Here is a 19184-nt window from a genome sequence, read left to right as displayed (position 1 = left end):
AGACAGATCACCGGTCCAATCCCGGTGACGGGTGATTTGTCAATCAAAGTTCCCCAGCCAGGGGGCGGGGCTGTATATGACGTTGTGTGGTGGGAACACGGCAATTGAAATTAAAGCTGTTATCGCTGTGTTCCCTGTGCTGCGCTCTGATCACCTGGGCAGCTCTCCTGTTCCTCTCCTCCCCTGCACAGGTAGGCTGCATAGTGGACACAGGCTGAATGGTGGGCTCAAGGCTGCATGGTGGACACACGGCTGCATGGTGGGCACATGGCTGCATGGTGGGCACATGGCTTCATGGTGGGCACACGGCTGCATGGTGGGCACACGGCTGCATAGTAGACACACGGCTGCATGGTGGGCACACGGCTGCATGGTAGACACATGGCTTCATGGTGGGCACACGGCTGCATGGTGGGCACACGGCTGCATAGTAGACACACGGCTGCATGGTGGGCACACGGCTGCATGGTAGACACATGGCTGCATGGTGGGCACAAGGCTGCATGCTGGGCACAAGGCTGCATTGGTGGGCACAAGGCTGCACTGGTGGGCACAAGACTGTATTGGTGGACACAAAGCTGCATTGGTGGACACAAGGCTGCATGGTGGACACACAGCTGCATGGTGGGCACATGGCTGCATGGTGGGTACAAGGTTGCATTGGTGCATGGTGGACACACGGCTGCATGGTGGGCACAAGGCTGCATTGGTGGGCACAAGGCTGCATTGGTGGACACACAGCTGCATTGGTGGACACGCGGCTGCATTGGTGGACACGCGGCTGCATTGGTGGACACGCGGCTGCATTGGTGGACACGCGGCTGCATGGTGGACACGCGGCTGCACGGTGGACACGCGGCTGCATGGTGGACACACAGCTGCATGGTGGGCACAAGGCTGCATTGGTGGGCACAAGGCTGCATTGGTGGGCACAGGCTGCATTGGTGGGCACAGGCAGCCTGCATTGGTGGGCACAAGGCTGCATGGTGGACACACGGCTGCATGGTGGATACATAGCTGCATGGTGGGCACAAGGCTGCATTGGGGGACATAAGGCTGCATTGGGGGCACATGGCTGCATGGTGGATACATGGCTGCATAGTGGGTACAAGGCTGCATGGTGGGTACAAGGCTGCATTGGGGGCACAAAGCTGCATTGGGGGACACATGGCTGCATTGGTGGGCACATGGCTGCATTGGTGGGCACACGGCTGCATTGGTTGGGCACAAGGCTGCATTGGTGGGCACAAGGCTGCATTGGTGGGCATGGATAAAGTTTTTTGTTTTTGTTATTATTTATTTTTATAACTTAATTCTGCATAAAACATTTAAGTGTCATCTCATGAGAATTTATGAGGGTGTGTTTAGGGGCGGGCGGGGTGGGCTGGGGCAACTGGTGGCAAGTAACCCTTGAGGCCTGGCTAGTATCTCAGTACTTGAAATTTTGAGCCCTGTCCTATTCCACTTTCAGACGATCCCTGAAAACTCATCTCTTCAGAGAGGCCTATCCTGCCCCACCTAACAACTGTACTTTTATTTTCTCCACCAGCCCATCCCACACAGTTATTACCTTTTGTATCTCTTGACCCTCCCTCTTAGATTGTAAGCTCTAACAGGGCAGGGCTCTGATTCCTAGTGTATAAAACTGTATTGTAATTGCACTGTCTGCCCTTATGTTGTAAAGCACTGCATAAACTGCAAGCGTTATATAAACTGGGTTGTCTTTAACGCTCGGGTTTAATGAACCCCCTTCTCCTGGCCCTAAGATATTTTAAATGCCAGGAGGTGGAGGCGGGCATTCGAGTCATCTGATCAATGTGATTGGCTGTAACAGCGGTCACATGTTTTGAAAGCTCCCATCGCGAGTATTTATCAGTAGCTTTATGTTCCCCGCTGGTAACTGTGCTGGGACCGAGCTGGTAGCTCAGAAAAGTGTTTACAATGGACCTCTCAGCGTTAAAGCCCACCCACGAGAGGCCATATACAGTATATGCGCCACGTTGGCGGGAAGAGGTTAAAATAACAAACATTATATACTTACCCACTCTGTGGAGTGGTTTTTCACAGAGCAGCCCTGATCCTCTTCTTCTCAGGTCCCTCACTGGCACTCCTGGATCTCCCCCAAGTGCTCCCATAGCATGTCGTGCTTGCTCCCTCCCAAGCCCCGCTCTGTGTGTCCATTGATAATGGCTTCCACTGCTGTCTCTTAGCCAATGAGGAGGAAGAGAGTTGAGAGAGCCTCTGCTCTCTTGCACATTGCTGGATTGAGATCAAGTTCCAGGTAAGTACAAGGGAAGCTGGGGGAGAAGCTGCATGCAGAAGGTTTGTTTACCTTTACCACTTCAACCCCGGAAGATTTTACCCCCTTCTTGACCAGAGCACTTTTTACAATTTGGCACTGCATCGCTTTAACTGACAATTGCACAGTCATGCAATACTGTACCCAAACAAAATTTGTGTCCTTTTTTTTCCCACAAATAGAGCTTTCTTTTGATGGTATTTGATCACCTCTGTGGTTTTTATTTTATGTGCTATAAACAAAAAAAGAGCGACAATTTAGAAAAAAAAAACAATATTTTTAACTTTTTGCTATAATAAATATCCCCCAAATTTAAAAAAAAAAAATTTCTTCATCAGTGTAACGACACCCCGAGTCTGAAAGGGGTTAAAGCCGTTTAAGACATTCCATTTTCGAACACAAAGGCAGCTACAGGACACTTCAATCAGCTGAACAAGGAACCCATACAAATAATTCTCCCCCAAATACGAGACAAAGCTCTGTCTTGAGGTTCAAGCAGGAATCAACTCATTTATTATCACACATGGACACAACATATAAAATAACTCAGAGACTCTTCCCCCCACCCTTGGAAAAGTGGGTGGGTTAAACTGTCCAATGACAATAGACACACAGGTCAGATGTGTTCAAACTTCTCATCAGTACAGAGTCTTATCAGCAGGGGGTTGCTGGAGGAATCCCCCCTCCCTCCATAGAGATATACTTCCTGTGATCCAAGGCAGACAGACACAATAGAACATTGGAATACAGCCCCACCCCAAACTAGCACAGCAAACAGTACACAACAGCATGAGACAACACACAATATATACACACAACATTGTGAAGCAGTCACTATCTATAATATGGCACATACAGGGTTCCCAGAGTTTTGTGTTTTTGGGGGGACATGGACATGAATCCAAAGTAATATTACTTCCAGTGTCCCCAGGCATGCAGCTCACAACAAGCATCGTTCCCCCAAATGCCACGGTCCATAATCGGTCGGTAAGAGGCTGGCATTCAGTCCCCTCCAAAAGCCTCTGTCCCGGCTAGGTCTGTCACAATCAGTTTAGGCCAATATGTATTCTTCTACATATATTTTTGGTAAAAAAAAAAATCACAATAAGTGTATATTGATTGGTTTGCACAAATGTTATAGCGTCTACAAACTATGGGAAATATTTATGGCATTTTTATTTTAATTTTTTTACTAGTAATGGGGGTGATCTGCGATTTTTAGCGGTATTGCGACGAACAGATCGGAGACTTTTCACAATTTTTTGGGACCATTGACATTTATAGAGCGATCAGTGCACTGATTACTGTGTAACTTTCACTGTCAGGGAAGGGGTTAACACTAGGGGGTGATCAAGGGGTTGACTGTGTGTTCCTTCACTGTGTTCTAACTGTGTGGGGATGGGACTAACTAGGAGAGATGACAGATCGCTATCCCAAATTTGTAGGAACACACGATCTGTCTTCTCTTCTCTGACAGCACAGGGATTTGTGTGTTTACACACACACAAATTCCCATGCTGGCTCTCGTGCACGCGATCGTATGTGGTCGGCGGTGATCGCGCCCGCCGACCATGTGCATCAGTTCCACCGCTGTGCAGTGGGCACGTGCGTGCCTCCAGCGGCGCTTGCATGCCCTCTGGTGGCTCTCCTGGGCAAAGCCGTATATATACAGGATTTCGCCCAGGAGAGCCATTCTGCCACAGTATACCTACGTGAGCTGGTCGGGGGAACCGGTTAAGGTGTCAATATTTTTCCTTCTATAGTTCCCTCTGTTATATAACAGTAAGCTCTGCAGTAGATGTCATTTATAAAAATATGCTGTATAAATACCCACTGGTCTCCTCTCCCGATGCGATAGCTGTGGAGGGGGTGCTGGGAAACCCCCACTTATGTCAGCTGAGACAAGGACAGGAGGAAGAGGAGACCGGCGGGCAGTCACGTGAGCGCCGAACAGCGCTTTGAAATAAGCTATTATACAGAAATTTTTTTATAAATGACATCCACTGCGGAGCTTACTGTTATATAACAGATAGAACTGAAATAGGAAAACACTGCTATTTTTACAGCAGGAGAGGGGGATCGGGAAGCTGACAGGCAGGAAGAGGAGGGGGGAGGAGGACAGAGGGAGACACAGAAGAGCAGGCTGCGGATGACGGAGGCATGTAAACTGACCACCGTGTCAGGGTTCAGCAGCCATGATACACCGTGGTCAGTTTGCATAGGGGAGGGCAGAAACTGGCAGGATCAGTGAGATATTTCAGCTGATACAGGGGGGCAAATTACACAGCGCAAGCACTGTGCTGTATAAAAGGCTTTAAAGGAACAGGATCCATTTTTTTTAGGTTAAACGCTTTAATGCAGAGAACGCATTAAAGCAGAGTTCCATTCAAAAAGGGAAGGTGACCCCCTGACATGCCACATTTGGCATGTCATTTTTTTTGGGGGGGGGCGGAAACCCTCTTTTTAGAGGGTTCCAGCTCCCACTTCCTCCCGGGGAAATGCGGCGCCAGAAGTCAGTTTACCTCTCCCCCCTCCCTCTTGGCAATCATCTGGGACACGTCACAGGTCCCAGATGATTGCCCGACCAGTCACAGCGCACCGCACAGCTCGCGCATGCAATACTGTATGGTAATGCAATACTGTACCCAAACAAAATTTGCGTTCTTTTTTTTTTTTCTATTCCATTCTATTTTATCATATTCATTATACGACAGCCTAAGTATGCCATCTTCTTTATACCTCACTGTATTCATTGCAATATGTTTACATTTCAAATTCAAATTAATTTTCGAATTCATTTTTGAATTCAAACAATTTGTTTCGTCATAATTATTTTTGGATTTGTGTACTATTATTGCGATTTGGAAATTGGGATACATCTGAATAACTAAAATTTTGTTCAAATTTTGATTTGTAATGAAACAAATCGCACATGTCTAGTCAGCGGGCAGAGTCACATCCGATGATGGAGAGAATGTCTGGGGGACCAGATCTGGTATCAGTAAAGATTTTTGTGGTTTAGTAAAAAAACAAGAAAAAAAAAAAAAAAAACAACAACCTTATGTGTTTTTACTCCTTGAAGGGAGAAGATTGATTGTGGAGAGTCTGTGCACCTATGGCCAGCTGTTGCATGTTAGCCTGGACTCTGGAGCAGTGTCATTTCTTTTAATTTGCAGCATTTGTTATAATGCGGTCATTGGCCCAAATGTAACGAGCCATCATACTATGATGCAGAGTGCTAGCTGTAGATGTCACGTCAGCCTATTTTGTCACCTGATGGTGTTGGTCCAGATTCATGGGCAGCGTCTGTAGCTCCAAGCCCCGCCTCCACAGTGACGCTGGGTTTGTTCACATCCATATAATAAGCCAATAACTCTACATCTCGCTCAAACTTGTGACCCTCAGCCAGTGACACCTACAAAAGGTGAAATAACATAATTGTAATTATAAATAGCACATTTGCTGCCGTGGTAAATCCATCATCTTCACTATATGGGGGGCTGACATGAACACATGAGATGACTGCATAATTAACAAAGGAGCTCTTTTTCAAACCTAATTTGCCATTTTCTTTCACGACATACATACAAGACTTTCATGGTTTATCGACACTTTTCAACCCCGACAGCATTTATTAGAAGTAGTAGTTATCCTATCCAAATCAACAAAAGAAATGAGCCTTGATATTATTCTGTGCCCCACTCACCTTGGCGCTGGTCCTGTCACTATCTGTGTACTCCAGGGGGGTGATGTTGCAGTTGGACTCGATCTTGGCGATCCCATATGCAGATTGGAACTGAGCATTCAGACTCAGAGTGTACGGGATCTCACCAATCGGCACCTGCGGACGTGTGGCTGTTATGCTGACATCGTGATCTGGAAGAGATAAAATGCAGAGTCATTCAATGTTTCATATTTTGATATATTTCTATATATTAAAAGTGAACGTCATCTGACCTACAATGTTTCTAAGATAAAAATAGTTCACGTACTCGTGTTAGCCTTCAAAACGATTCATGTGTATGTCCCTATGGAGCTCCTCGGATCCAGGCTGTGAAAAAAGACCTTGACTTCCTTCCAAGTCAAATTAAATCCCCCTCCTAACCTCCACCCCTTATCTTTCAACTCTCAAATACCCAAATCTCTACTGCTCCGATACCCCGCCTGCTCCTGTCATTTATTTTGTGGCCCTTGCAATCTGTATTTTCCTTATCTAGGTGCTTACAAAAGCCAGAGAGAAGAAAGATAGGATTTTTTGTATTTGTTGTAAAATACTTTTCTAGGAGTCCGTTGAGGGACACTGGAATTCAAATACATAAATCGGGTTACACTGCCGTCTACGGGAGGATTGAACACGGGCAAAACAGAAAAACTAAAAGCCAGCCCCTTATACCCTCTTTCCTCTACTCAGCATGCTCCAGTTTTGTGATGAAGCAAGAACATGAAAAGAAACACAGAGGGAAAGGGGGGATTCAGAGACAATTTGGCCATACTGCCACCTATAGGAGGAATTGGACATTAGCAGTATAAAAAAAAAGAGTAATCAGCATGGATAACCCCTCCCTCTCCCAGCATGCCTCAGTATGTAGAAACAGTACTAGGAGAGTAACGTTTCAAAAGCCCAGGGTGAACTAAATTCAAATTCCACAGAACAGGTAGTTTTCATGGAGGAGCTACATTAGATACCCCCTTATCCCTTTCATGACTAAGCCCAGGGCTTTTTTTCAGCTGGAACTCACCGGATGTCAGGGATCTACCAGCACCAGACCGGGGCGCTTGCATGCGCCTATGCGCCAGCGCGCCCCTGTTCAGACACGGCATCAAGCTGCTACTGTTGCTGTGCATCAGCGCGGCGCTCGGGCGAGCGCGGGTTCGCGTTAGCGACGGTTTGGCGCCATTAAGCACATAAAAGTTCCCCTGTTCCATGGGAACATCGCTGCTTCGTCTCAGCTCTGTGATTCTGCTTGAACCTGTATCTGATTGTCTGCTACCTGATTTGACCCGGCTTGTTTGACCATCCGACCTGCTCCAATCCCGACCCGGCCTGCCTAACCACTCTGCTGTCTGTATCTGCTACCGTTGCCGACCTCTGCCTGTTCACCGACTCTGCCTTTGCCTGCTGTGATTACCTGTGCCAGTTACCTGCCGACCCGGACTGTCTGATTCTGCTTGTGCCTGCCGCTCTACTTGCTGTTGCACCTTCAGCTTCTGCTCCTGTGATCTCTCACCTCCAGTGTGTCAAGTCTGCTGCTGTTCCAGTCTCCACTCACCTGCAGTCCTGCCATCCCAGGAGGGATCTCTGCCTCTACATCAGAGACTATACTCCAACAGGCACTCCTACCCCACTGCGCTCAAGAGACCACTGTCCCCACTCCAGTGGCTCCTGAACCAGCGTTGTATGAGAGGTCTTCTCCTACAGTCAGGCTCTCCTACCAGGTACCTAACAGTACGAAGCAGCCATGACTGAGTCTGCAGGAGATACCTCTCCATTGAAAGAAATATGCACCCACCTTGCGGCCCTCACTCAAGCCGTACAATCCCTCCAGGATAACTACAACAGATTGGAGGGACAAGTCCAGAACCTTGCAGGGCCTAACCCCCTGGCCTCCTCCTCAGCCACAACCCCGGCACAGACGGCTCCTGGTCCTTCCGTTGTAATGCTTCCACCTGAACCAAAGGTTCCCACTCCTGATAGATTCTCTGGAGACCGGGCCAAGTTCCGGGCCTTTCGCAACGCCTGCAAGCTCTTCTTCGCATTACAGCCCCGAACTTTCTCACTGGAGGCCACTAAGGTGGGGTTCGTGATCTCCCTCCTACAAGGGGAACCTCAGACCTGGGCTCATCGTCTACTTGAAGGGGACTCAGCACTAACCCAGTCCTTATCTTCTTTCTTTGAAGCCATGGCGCAAATATACGAAGACCCTCAACAGACTGCTACAGCTGAATCAGCTCTGTTCACGCTCCAGCAAGGCCGCAGACCTGCGGAGGACTATATCATGGACTTTAGACGTTGGAGTGCGGACACTCAGTGGAATGATGCGGCCCTGCGTCACCAGTTCCGCTTGGGTCTATCTGAAGTATTAAAGGACGAATTTGCCCGAGTGTGTGTACCAAATACTCTTGAGGCTTTGATTAACTTGACTATTCAAATCGACCGACGTATCCGGGAACGTCGATCTGAACGATCTGCTTTACAATCCCGCCCGATTTGGATGACAGCCAGAGCACCACTTCCGGCAACACGCTATGTACCCCCATCCAGTTCAAATCCAGCTAATGCCACGCCTGACTCTGCAGAACCTATGCAATTAGGACTGATGCGACCTGCCTTATCGCCTGAAGAACGGGCCCGATGCCGGCAACTCAATCTGTGCCTCTACTGCGGTGGGACTGGGCACTATGTCCTGAACTGTCCAGTCAAAATAAGTAAGTGCCCGTCTTCTGTGTATACCAGTCTCTCTGCTCTGTCTGCGAATTCTACCCACATTGCCCTTCCTCTGACTTTGCAGCTGCAAGAAGGGACAATAACGATCAACGCCATCATTGATTCTGGAGCATGCAGTTGCTTTATTGATTCAAACTTTGCCAGCCAGCATAACATCCCATTACGAACCAAGACCCATGGACTCGCTGTATTTCTAGCTGATGGATCCCGCATCAGATCGGGACAAGTAACCCAGGAAACCCTGCCTCTGCCTGCTTCTACTTCCTCCCAACACAAGGAACTGCTGGTTCTTGATGCCATCTCCTCTCCTATGTTTCCCATCATCCTGGGCATTCCTTGGCTGCAGGCCCACAATCCATACATTCATTGGGCATCTGGAGAAGTGAAATTCTCATCTTCTTACTGTCATGAACACTGTTTTAAGAAAGATTCGGATTCCTCATCCACCCTACTTTGTTTGGACACCGACCAGAAACTTTGTCAGGTCATACCTAAACAGTATCATGAATTCATTGATGTTTTCAGTAAGAAGGGGGCAGACTCTCTTCCACCTCATCGCCCCTACGATTGCCCCATTGAATTGCTGCCAGGATCCGAAATACCATTCGGACGCATTTTTCCATTATCAGAGAAAGAACAGGAAGTACTAAAGACATATATAGATGAGAACCTGGCCAAGGGTTTTATACGCCACTCTACCTCTCCAGCTGGTGCTGGAATATTTTTCGTCACCAAGAAGGACAAGTCTCTCCGTCCGTGTATAGACTATCGTGAACTAAACAAAATCACGGTCAAAAATCGGTATCCTCTACCCTTGATACCTGAACTCTTCCAAAAATTAAGGACTGCCGTCATTTTCACTAAACTTGACCTGAGAGGGGCATATAATTTGATTCGTATCCGGGCTGGGCATGAGTGGAAGACAGCATTCCGAACCCGATTCGGGCATTATGAATACCTGGTCATGCCCTTTGGACTCTGCAACGCCCCTGCCACCTTTCAACACCTGATTAACGATGTCCTCAGGGACTTTTTAGATGTGTTTGTAATCGCATACTTGGACGATATCTTGATTTTTTCAGAATCCCGTGAATTGCATCAAGAACATGTCCGCAGGGTGTTGGGTCGTCTCCGCTTACACAGTCTGTACGCGAAAGCGGAGAAATGTGAGTTCGAACAACAGAGCATTCAATTTCTGGGGTTAATAACCTCTGCAACAGGCATCAAGATGGACCCACAAAAGGTTTCCGCTGTTCTGGACTGGCCGGTACCCTTGGACAAGAAGGGAATTCAGCGGTTTGTGGGGTTTGCGAACTTCTACAGAAAGTTCATCAGGGGGTTCTCAGCCATAATTGCACCCATCACGCAGTTAACCAAACAGAATACCCGTTTTTCCTGGAACCAACTTGCCCAAGACGCCTTCGAAAATCTCAAAAGATTGTTTACTTCAGCACCTATCCTCAGTCACCCTGAACCATCTCTACCGTTTATTTTAGAGGTTGATGCCTCCGAGATTGCGGTAGGTGCGATTCTTTCACAACGTAAAGGTAGCAAAGAGATAATGCATCCCGTAGGGTTCTTCTCCCGTAAACTCTCCCCTGCGGAGAAGAATTATGACGTTGGTGACCGAGAGCTTCTCGCCAGTAAGACTGCACTGGAAGAGTGGAAGTACCTGTTGGAGGGGGCTATGCATCCAGTACTAATTTATACTGACCATAAAAACCTGGAATACTTACGATCTGCCAAACGGCTGAAGCCTCGACAAGCCCGCTGGGCTCTGTTTTTCTCACGTTTTTCCTTCCATATCACTTACCGTCCAGGCTCAAAAAATATTAAACCGGATGCATTATCACGTATGCACGACAATCCTAAGGACTTATCTACTCCTGACACCATCTTACCCGCAAACAGTTTTTTACTGCTACAAACAGATTTACTTTCCCTGATTAAGGAAGCATCCTCTGAGTCAGCCAAGCCTACTGGGATTTCTTTAGTAAGTAGAGATGGTCTGTTCTGGAAGGGAAGCCAAATTTTCGTTCCTGAAGATGTTCGGGTCAGGGTTTTGACACTTCTCCACGATCATCCATTGGCGGGCCACTTTGGAGTTCGCAAGACCCTGGAACTAGTGCAGCGTACATTCTGGTGGCCCAATCTGAAAGACTTTTGTGAAAAGTATGTCAGTTCCTGTCCCATCTGCATTCAGAATAAGTCATCCAGGAATCGAGCTTGGGGCTTATTGAAACCGTTGCCTGTACCCGACAGACCATGGAAAATGATTTCTATGGATTTTATTGTGGAGCTTCCATGTTCTGAAGGGTGCTCAGCCATCTTTGTAGTAGTGGACCGTCTAACCAAAATGGCTCATTTTCTACCTTTAAGGGGAACCCCGTCTGCCACCGAAACTGCTCGCATATTTGTCAAGGAGATCATCAGACTTCATGGAGTACCTGTAAACATAGTTTCTGATAGAGGGGTTCAATTCACCTCACGTTTCTGGAGATCCCTGTGTGAAACCCTAAAGATTGAATTGGCCTTGTCCTCGGCCTATCATCCTCAAACGAACGGTCAGACAGAAAGGACTAATCAGACCCTGGAACAATACATCAGATGTTTCACATCTTTCACACAAGATGATTGGGTATCTCTACTACCCTTAGCAGAATTTGCCTACAATAATGCTTGATTTGATTGTAGCCGTATTAGTGCAATTGTGACAGAGGAAATTGAGTACTGTCCGTGATACTTTTTTTATTTGCACTAACATACAATTTTTCAGGACAAGCTTTCGGGGTATGTCCCCTTCTTCAAGGTCCAAGCAGTACTGATTCACAAATTTGTAAGCAGCATGTTAAAGAAAAAAAAAAAAAAAAAAAAAAAAGGGAAAGCCGAACACATACAAATCAATGGTAATAAAGATAGCAGCAGAGTTAGTGAGATAAGACAGAGGGAGAGGGAGCTATAGAATGCAGGGGGGATTCTAGTCACAGAGGGGTCGTAAAACTTTAGCATAATGTGTAAGGAAACCAATATCTAAATTCAGGCCGTTATTTTTCGTGTCAAAAAAAGTATCATTCTTAGTTCAAAAGTTTTCCTTTCCTGGATAGTTCTGAAATTCCCTTTAAGAACTAAAACATTGAGGTCTTCTATAGTGTGGTCCGGCTGTGAGAAATGATGTCCCACAGGTGTGCATAAACTGTCTTCTTTATGTTCTTTGATGGTATGTCTGTGCAAATTCATCCTCACTTGTAACTTCTGTCCTGTTTCACCCACATAAGATCCTTTGCTGCACCTTTTGCATTGGATGAGGTACACAACGTTACTGGAGGTACAGCTGTAAGATCCCATGACATTGAAGGTCCCATTTGTGTGTGTGACCTTTTTGGATAGATTGATCTGGTTGCATAGTTTGCAGCGTTTTTTATTGCAGGGTTTGCTTCCATTATTTGTGACTTCATAATCAGAGTGAAGTTTCCTGCTGATTAGTTTGTGTCTGAGGTTGGGTGGTTGTCTGAAAGCCAATAATGGGGGTTGTTGGAATATTCCTTTCAGAGTTTCATCCTCTGTTATAATGGGTTGTAAATCTTTGATTATCTTTTTGATCCCTTCAAGTGCTGGGTTGTATGTGAGAAGTCTGCCAAAGGTTCCGGAACGCAGTTCCGGTGTTAGGTACCTGGTAGGAGAGCCTGACTGTAGGAGAAGACCTCTCATACAACGCTGGTTCAGGAGCCACTGGAGTGGGGACAGTGGTCTCCTGAGCGCAGTGGGGTAGGAGTGCCTGTTGGAGTATAGTCTCTGATGTAGAGGCAGAGATCCCTCCTGGGATGGCAGGACTGCAGGTGAGTGGAGACTGGAAGAGCAGCAGACTTGACACACTGGAGGTGAGAGATCACAGGAGCTGAAGCTGAAGATGCAACAGCAAGTAGAGCGGCAGGCACAAGCAGAATTAGACAGTCCGGGTCGGCAGGTAACTGGCACAGGTAATCACAGCAGGCAAAGGCAGAGTCGGTGAACAGGCAGAGGTCGGCAATGGTAGCAGATACAGACAGCAGAGTGGTTAGGCAGGCCGGGTCGGGATTGGAGCAGGTCGGATGGTCAAACAAGCCGGGTCAAATCAGGTAGCAGACAATCAGATACAGGTTCAAGCAGAATCACAGAGCTGAGACGAAGCAGCAATGGTCCCATGGAACAGGGGAACTTTTATGTGCTTAATGGCGCCAAACCGGCGCTAACGCGAACGCGCCCACACACCCGCGCGCACCGAGTGCCGCGCTGATGCACAGCAACAGTAGCAGCTTGATGCCGTGTCTGAACAGGGGCGCGCCGGCGCATAGGCGCATGCAAGCGCCCCGGTCTGGTGCTGGTAGATCCCTGACATTGCCCCCCCCAAGGGGCAGCCTCCGGATGCCCAACAACCTCTTCTTCTCAGGATGAGTAGAAAAATAGGCGCACACTAAACGCCTAGCATGCACATTACTGTCCGGTTCCCACGAGTTACTTTCTGGGCCGTAGCCTTTCCACTTGATTAAGAATTGGTTTTGCCCTTGCCTTCTTCTACAATCAAGGATAGCCTCAACCTCAAATTCCTCCCTGCCATTAATTACAACAGGTTCAGGAGGTCTTGTCCCTCTAGCAGGAAAGGGATCAGGTACAGCAGGTTTGAGCAGAGATACATGGAATACCGGATGAATTTTAAATGAATCAGGTAAAGTCAGTTCATAAGACACTTCATTGATTTTCCTTCTAACTGGAAAGGGTCCCATGAATCTAGGTGCCAACTTCTTAGAAGGACATGCTAATTTGATATTAACGGTAGAAAGCCATACCTGGTCGCCAATTTGTTTTTTTTTTTTAATTGGGAAATCCGACTTTATTAAGCTTCAATTGACAGATACATAACAAGCATTAATTGTGTACATATATTAGAAAGTAGGTATTTACCTTGCACCTTGAAATTATTACATTCAATTTTCTTAATAGTTATACAGTTTGAGACAGAACCATTGATAAGCTTGGTACCACACTCTTAAGATGCACTTATTTATATTTCTTTTATTTTATTTTATTTCGCGGCCCTTACCTCTCCCTCCCCCCCCATCATGTCATATACACTGTTTTATGTAACTGTGCAGCGTTGAGCCTTTAAGTACAGGTCTCTCCGTCTTACAGCCATCTATCCCATACCTTTGAATATTTCTGTTTGCATCCTCTATGTATGTATATCAGCTTTTTATATGGTAGTACATTGTTTACATCTCTTTTCCAGGACGATGTTGTAGGGGGCAGAGACTGCATCCAGGTTTTAGCTATAGCTTTCCTAGCTGTAAATAGGGTTTCATGTATAAAGGTAGCATGAAACTTCTCTATATCTGTATCAGGTAGCAGCCCCAGTATACACAATTTTGGGTCCGTTACTACTGGGGAACCCATTTTATCATGTAGAAATTTTATCACTTGTGCCCAATAATCCTGTAAACATGGGCATTCCCATATCAAATGGTAAAAGGTTCCCGGTCCATGTGTACACATAAGGCACACCGAGCTCTGTGATGGTTGGAATTTGGCTATTCTTTTGGGTGTCAAGTATGTTTGGTGGACAATGTAGAGCTGTGTCAATCTGTCTGAGAGTTTTGGCGATGACTGTTTAACGTTCTCTAAAATTTCGTCCCAGTCCGAGTCACTGATGTCCCCTACGTTCTTTTCCCAACCTGATTTGGCCTTTTGGATTACTGCTGCTATTCTGGGGAGTCGGATAGTGTAATATAGGTTTGAAATCAGCTTTTGAGGTTCAGCACCCAAGATTATCTCTAGGACCTGCGGGTGAGCAGTAATATTAGCAGTGTCCCTAAGTTGAATGCGCAGAGCATGGCGGAGTTGCAAGTATTTGAATAACAAGTGTTGCGGTATTGAGTAGTTGTCTTTAAGGGCTTGGAAAGTCTTGAGCCTTGAGTCAGTCATGACCTGGTGGAGATATATTATACCATACCTAGCCCATATGTGCGGGTCTGGGAGATTTTCAAGTTCTGGCATGTGTTTGTTGAGCCAAAGGGGGGTATGGGAATGGATATGCCCTATTTTAAGCCTCTTTAAGGTTATTTCCCATATTTTCCGGTGGTGTGTTAGCATGCCCTCATTATATCGGGTGGATCGTTTGCTCGTTAGTCCCCCTCGGAAAATAGTTTGTAGTGGTGATGACAGTGGACTTCTTGGGTCATTGCAAATCAACATTTGATATCGCTGTAATTCTTCCTTGTTAAAGTAATACATGTGTGATAATTGGGCGGCTATGTAATATTCCTGTAAATCTGGTAGTGCCATCCCCCCCATGGAGGTGGGGTTTTTAAGGATGTGCCAGGCTAATTTATGCCTTCCGTGTCCCCATACAAACGAGTTAAGAATAGCCTCCATCTTTTTAAAGAACTTGGGGGGAATGTATAGTGGTGCGTGCCAGACCATGTATAGAATTTTAGGGAGTAGAATCATTTTGATGATGTTTATTCGGCCTGTTACCCCTAGGGGCAGTCTGGACCAGGCCTGCGTTTTGGTTTTTATCAGTTGAAACAGTGGCTCTACGTTATTGGTGATGTAGTCTCCCAATTCCCGAGTAACCACTACCCCCAAATATTTGATAGTGTTCACTCTGGCTAAGGGTAATTCTGGGTATGTGACCGACGGAGGGAAATGGTCTATGGGGAGAATTTGGGATTTATCCCAATTTATGCGCAGTCCCGAGAAACTGCCCATTTGTTCTATGATCTTTAACGCTGCCTGCAGCGATGGACCTTGATCTGCCAAATATAAAATGGTGTCATCCGCGTATAATCCTATTTTTTCCGTATAATTGTCGACGCACAGGCCCACTATTTCAGTTTCTGCTCGAATAGCAATTGCCAGTGGCTCAGCCGCCAGGGCATACAGAAGAGGGGAGAGGGGGCACCCCTGCCGAGTACCCCTCTCTAGGGGGAATTGTTTCGATAGACAGCCGTTTACGAATACTCTCGCTTTAGGTGTTTGGTACAGAATCTGCACCCATTTTATAAAGTTTTGTCCGAAACCGAATTCCCTCAAGCATTCCCATAAAAAGCGCCACTCTACTGAGTCGAAGGCCTTGGCTGTATCCAAGGCTACTACCACTCTAGTTCCGTGATTATCATGTTTTGCTTGGATGTTCATGAATAGCCTCCTAATATTCATGGCCGTATTTTTCCCTGGCATAAAGCCAGTTTGGTCAGGGTGTATTAGCGATAAAATGGCCTTGTTAAGGCGCGATGCAAGTATTTTGGCTAATATTTTGATATCCACTTGCAGTAGGGATATGGGTCGGTACGATTCTGGGTACCGGGGGTCTTTTCCTGCTTTGGGTAGTACTATTATTTGTGCTTCCTGCATAGAGGAGGGGAGTGTACCTTTATCAAAGATATTCTGGTATAGCTGTTTAAGTTTTGGGATAATTATCTCCGAGAATGTGTCATAGAATTCTAGGGGCAGACCATCCAGTCCTGGTGCCTTTGATTTAGACATTTGGGATATAGCTTCTGCGATGTCATCTTGTGTTATAGGGGCTTCGAGCATCTCGATTTGTTCCAAATTAAGCTTGGGGAACTGTATTGTATGTAGAAAGTTTTTTATTTCTTGTTGGGAATATGTGCTCTGTGATTTGTACAGCTCACTGTAGAATTCCTGAAATCTGGCCGCTACCTGTGGGGGGTCAGTGACTATGTCTCCCTGAGGTGTAGTCAGGGAGACCACCACCGGTGGTTTGTCATTCAAATGCGCTAAGTACGCTAGCATTTTCCCTGCCTGTTCACCGTGCTCAAACACTCGCTGTTTGCAGAAGAATACGTGCTGTCTGGCTTTCTCTACGTGTATCTGGTTTACCACCCTGGCTTGTAGGTTTACTTTTTGAAGATTATCAGGATTGGGGTCTGAGGCATATACATTCTCTAGTTCTGTAAGTGTGTCAGTCATCATCTGTAGTAAGGTTTTGGACGATAGTTTAAATCTGTTTATATTGGATGTTAGTACCCTGCGTGCCTGAACTTTAAATGCGTCCCATTCCATACCCGGTATATCTACTTTGCACGTGTTGTGCAGTATGTACTGCAGTTCTCTCTTTATGGCCTCAAGGTCCGGCATAACCGTGAGCCAGAATGGATTAAGACGCCATGTAGGAGTGGGAGCTGCCTTTAACATGGAAACTGTTATCCAGCATGGCGAGTGATCCGATAGGGCTCTGGGTGCTATGCCTGATCCAGTAACTCTAGGGAGTAGGGTGTTTGTCACCAATACATAGTCTATCCTCGACATTGTACGGTGGCTGACAGAGTGACATGTGTATGCTCTCGTGGACGGATTTTGCCGCCTCCATACATCCGTTAGAGCAAACTCCTTCAACAAGCGACTCAGTCTGGTATGTTGTATTGAGGCACCGGGGACTCCACCCTGATCTGGTTTATCAAGTGCCGGGTTCATGGTCATGTTGAAGTCCCCCATCCAGACAGCCGGTACCGTTGGGTGCTTGGCTAAGTACGCCAATCCCTTCATGATCACCTCTGTCGTGAATGGGGGAGGAACATAGCTTGCCATGACCAAAACCGGATTACCCCCTATCATGGCGTTCAGAAACAGAAATCTTCCCTGCTGGTCCGACTCCAGCTCTATTAACTCAAATGGGACGTTTTTAGCTATAATAAGGGAAACTCCCCTGGATTGGTTTGTGTGTGTACTATGATAAATCCATCCCACCCATGGTTTTTTTAAAGCCGCCTGCAGGTGGCCGGTTACATGCGTCTCCTGTAGAGCTATAATGTCAGCTTTCTGTGATTTTAGGAACGCGAGTGCTGCGGTTCGCTTAACTTTGTCCCTCAGACCCCTCACGTTCCATGTTAGGAATTTAATGTTTGTCATCTTTGTCTAGTGAGTATTTCGCCTTTGCGGACCAGCAGAACAAGACCAAGCTATCATAATTACTGACACAATTCCTGATCCTGTTTCTGTGCAGTGTGACCCATTTACTTTCAAATACAATATGCATATCTGTACATTCATGTGCTACGACAAAGCCAATTTCCCCAAAACTTTGCAACCAGTGGTTAACCCATCCCTTCCCTCCCAGCTGCACACCTCCCCAACCTGGTGTGAGCATGCAAACCCGAACAATCAACATGAGAATAAACATCCAGCTTGTCTGGCTAGCTGGAGGCACTAAACTTAATATGAATGGTAGCTGTATATCATGTTGAGTAACTATTTCTTTGGGGGCGAAAAATTCACTGTCAACCGTGGAGCAAAACGTGGAAAATAGGAACGATACCATCACAGATCTCCCCAAGTGGGAGCTCCCTTAAAGGTCATACTTGAGTTTATGACAGGATATGTTCAAGTCTCCAATCTGTGTTTTCCTGTGTGAGCCGTTCCATGTCAGTGATTATAGAACTGTTATAGTTACCAGTCAGGATACAGCTTAGGGACACCTTAAAAAGTATTGTGCTTAACCCTTAGTGGTACTCATGACAAAAGTCACGTAGTTTTACCTGCGTTCTAGCTGTGAAGGACAAGGGGAGCCAGTATTCCAGCTATGCAACAGAACCAAGGAAAGTAACTAGGCTACCTCTCTCTGACCCACGTCCGGTGGCACATTATATGATTCAGGTCAGAGTATCATGGGTCAAGCTGTGGCGCCAACATCTGTGGTTGTATGAACTTAGACAGATTAAGCCAGCCTGTCTCTACGATCCATGCTGTCGCTGCCGCCGGGTCGTCAAAGAACTGTACTTTTCCGTCTTCCTCCACCCGCAGCCGGGCAGGGAATAACATCGCATACTTGAGATGGAGGGTCCTCAATCGGCGCTTCACCTCTTGATATTGTGCTCTCTTCCTTTGCACCTCGCTGGAAAAATCCGGAAATACTGCTATCTGGCTGTTCCCGATCTGTATGTTTCCTCTCTCCCGGGTGAGTTTAAGGATTTTGTCTCGGTCCCGAAAATTTAAAAATTTGGCGATGAATGTGCGGGGAGGCGCTCCAGGCGGTGGTGGCCGCGCAGGTATGCGGTGCGCCCTCTCCACCGCAAACATTACTGAAAAGGCTTCCCGGCCATACGTTTTGAGCAGGAGCGTTTCTAGATAGGTTGCCGGGTCCGCTCCTTCCTCTTTCTCCGGCAGTCCTATGAAGCGGAGGTTACAGCGTCTAAGGCGGTTCTCCATGTCATCCTGATGGGCATTAAGTTGTTGTATTTGTCTCTGCATCTCTTCTGTAGTATGTCTCATGGGGTGCAGGGCATCTTCCGCGTTGCTGATTCTGGTTTCTGCCTCCGTAACCCTGTCTTTCAGTTTTGAGAAGTCCTGTCTGATCAGGGATATATCGATTTTTACCTCGTCTATCTTCGCAGTCAGCGTACCTTGCAAGGCGGCTATAGCGTCCAGCACTTTGTCGGTGTCTGACGC

At 46.7% G+C, this 19184-nt stretch overlaps 1 protein-coding gene across 9 annotated transcripts in view; it reads right to left on the bottom strand.

Annotated features, from left to right (window-relative positions):
* The window catches only part of LOC141121275 (von Willebrand factor A domain-containing protein 5A-like), a 169088-nt gene that overhangs the window by 110639 nt on the left and 39265 nt on the right, over positions 1-19184 (bottom strand). For all 9 annotated transcript variants that reach the window (XM_073611083.1, XM_073611073.1, XM_073611072.1 and 6 more), the window contains exons 5-6: positions 6006-6175; positions 5573-5714 (exon numbers count right to left, since the gene is read on the bottom strand). In XM_073611083.1, the coding sequence (XP_073467184.1) occupies positions 5573-5714; positions 6006-6175 (312 nt within the window). The remainder of the gene's footprint in view (positions 1-5572; positions 5715-6005; positions 6176-19184) is intronic.

Source organism: Aquarana catesbeiana, linkage group LG01 (assembly GCF_042186555.1).
Source record: "Aquarana catesbeiana isolate 2022-GZ linkage group LG01, ASM4218655v1, whole genome shotgun sequence".
Lineage (NCBI taxonomy): Eukaryota > Metazoa > Chordata > Amphibia > Anura > Ranidae > Aquarana > Aquarana catesbeiana.
The sequence above is the reverse complement of the archived record's forward strand: the minus strand, read 5'-3'. Positions and strand labels throughout refer to the sequence as shown.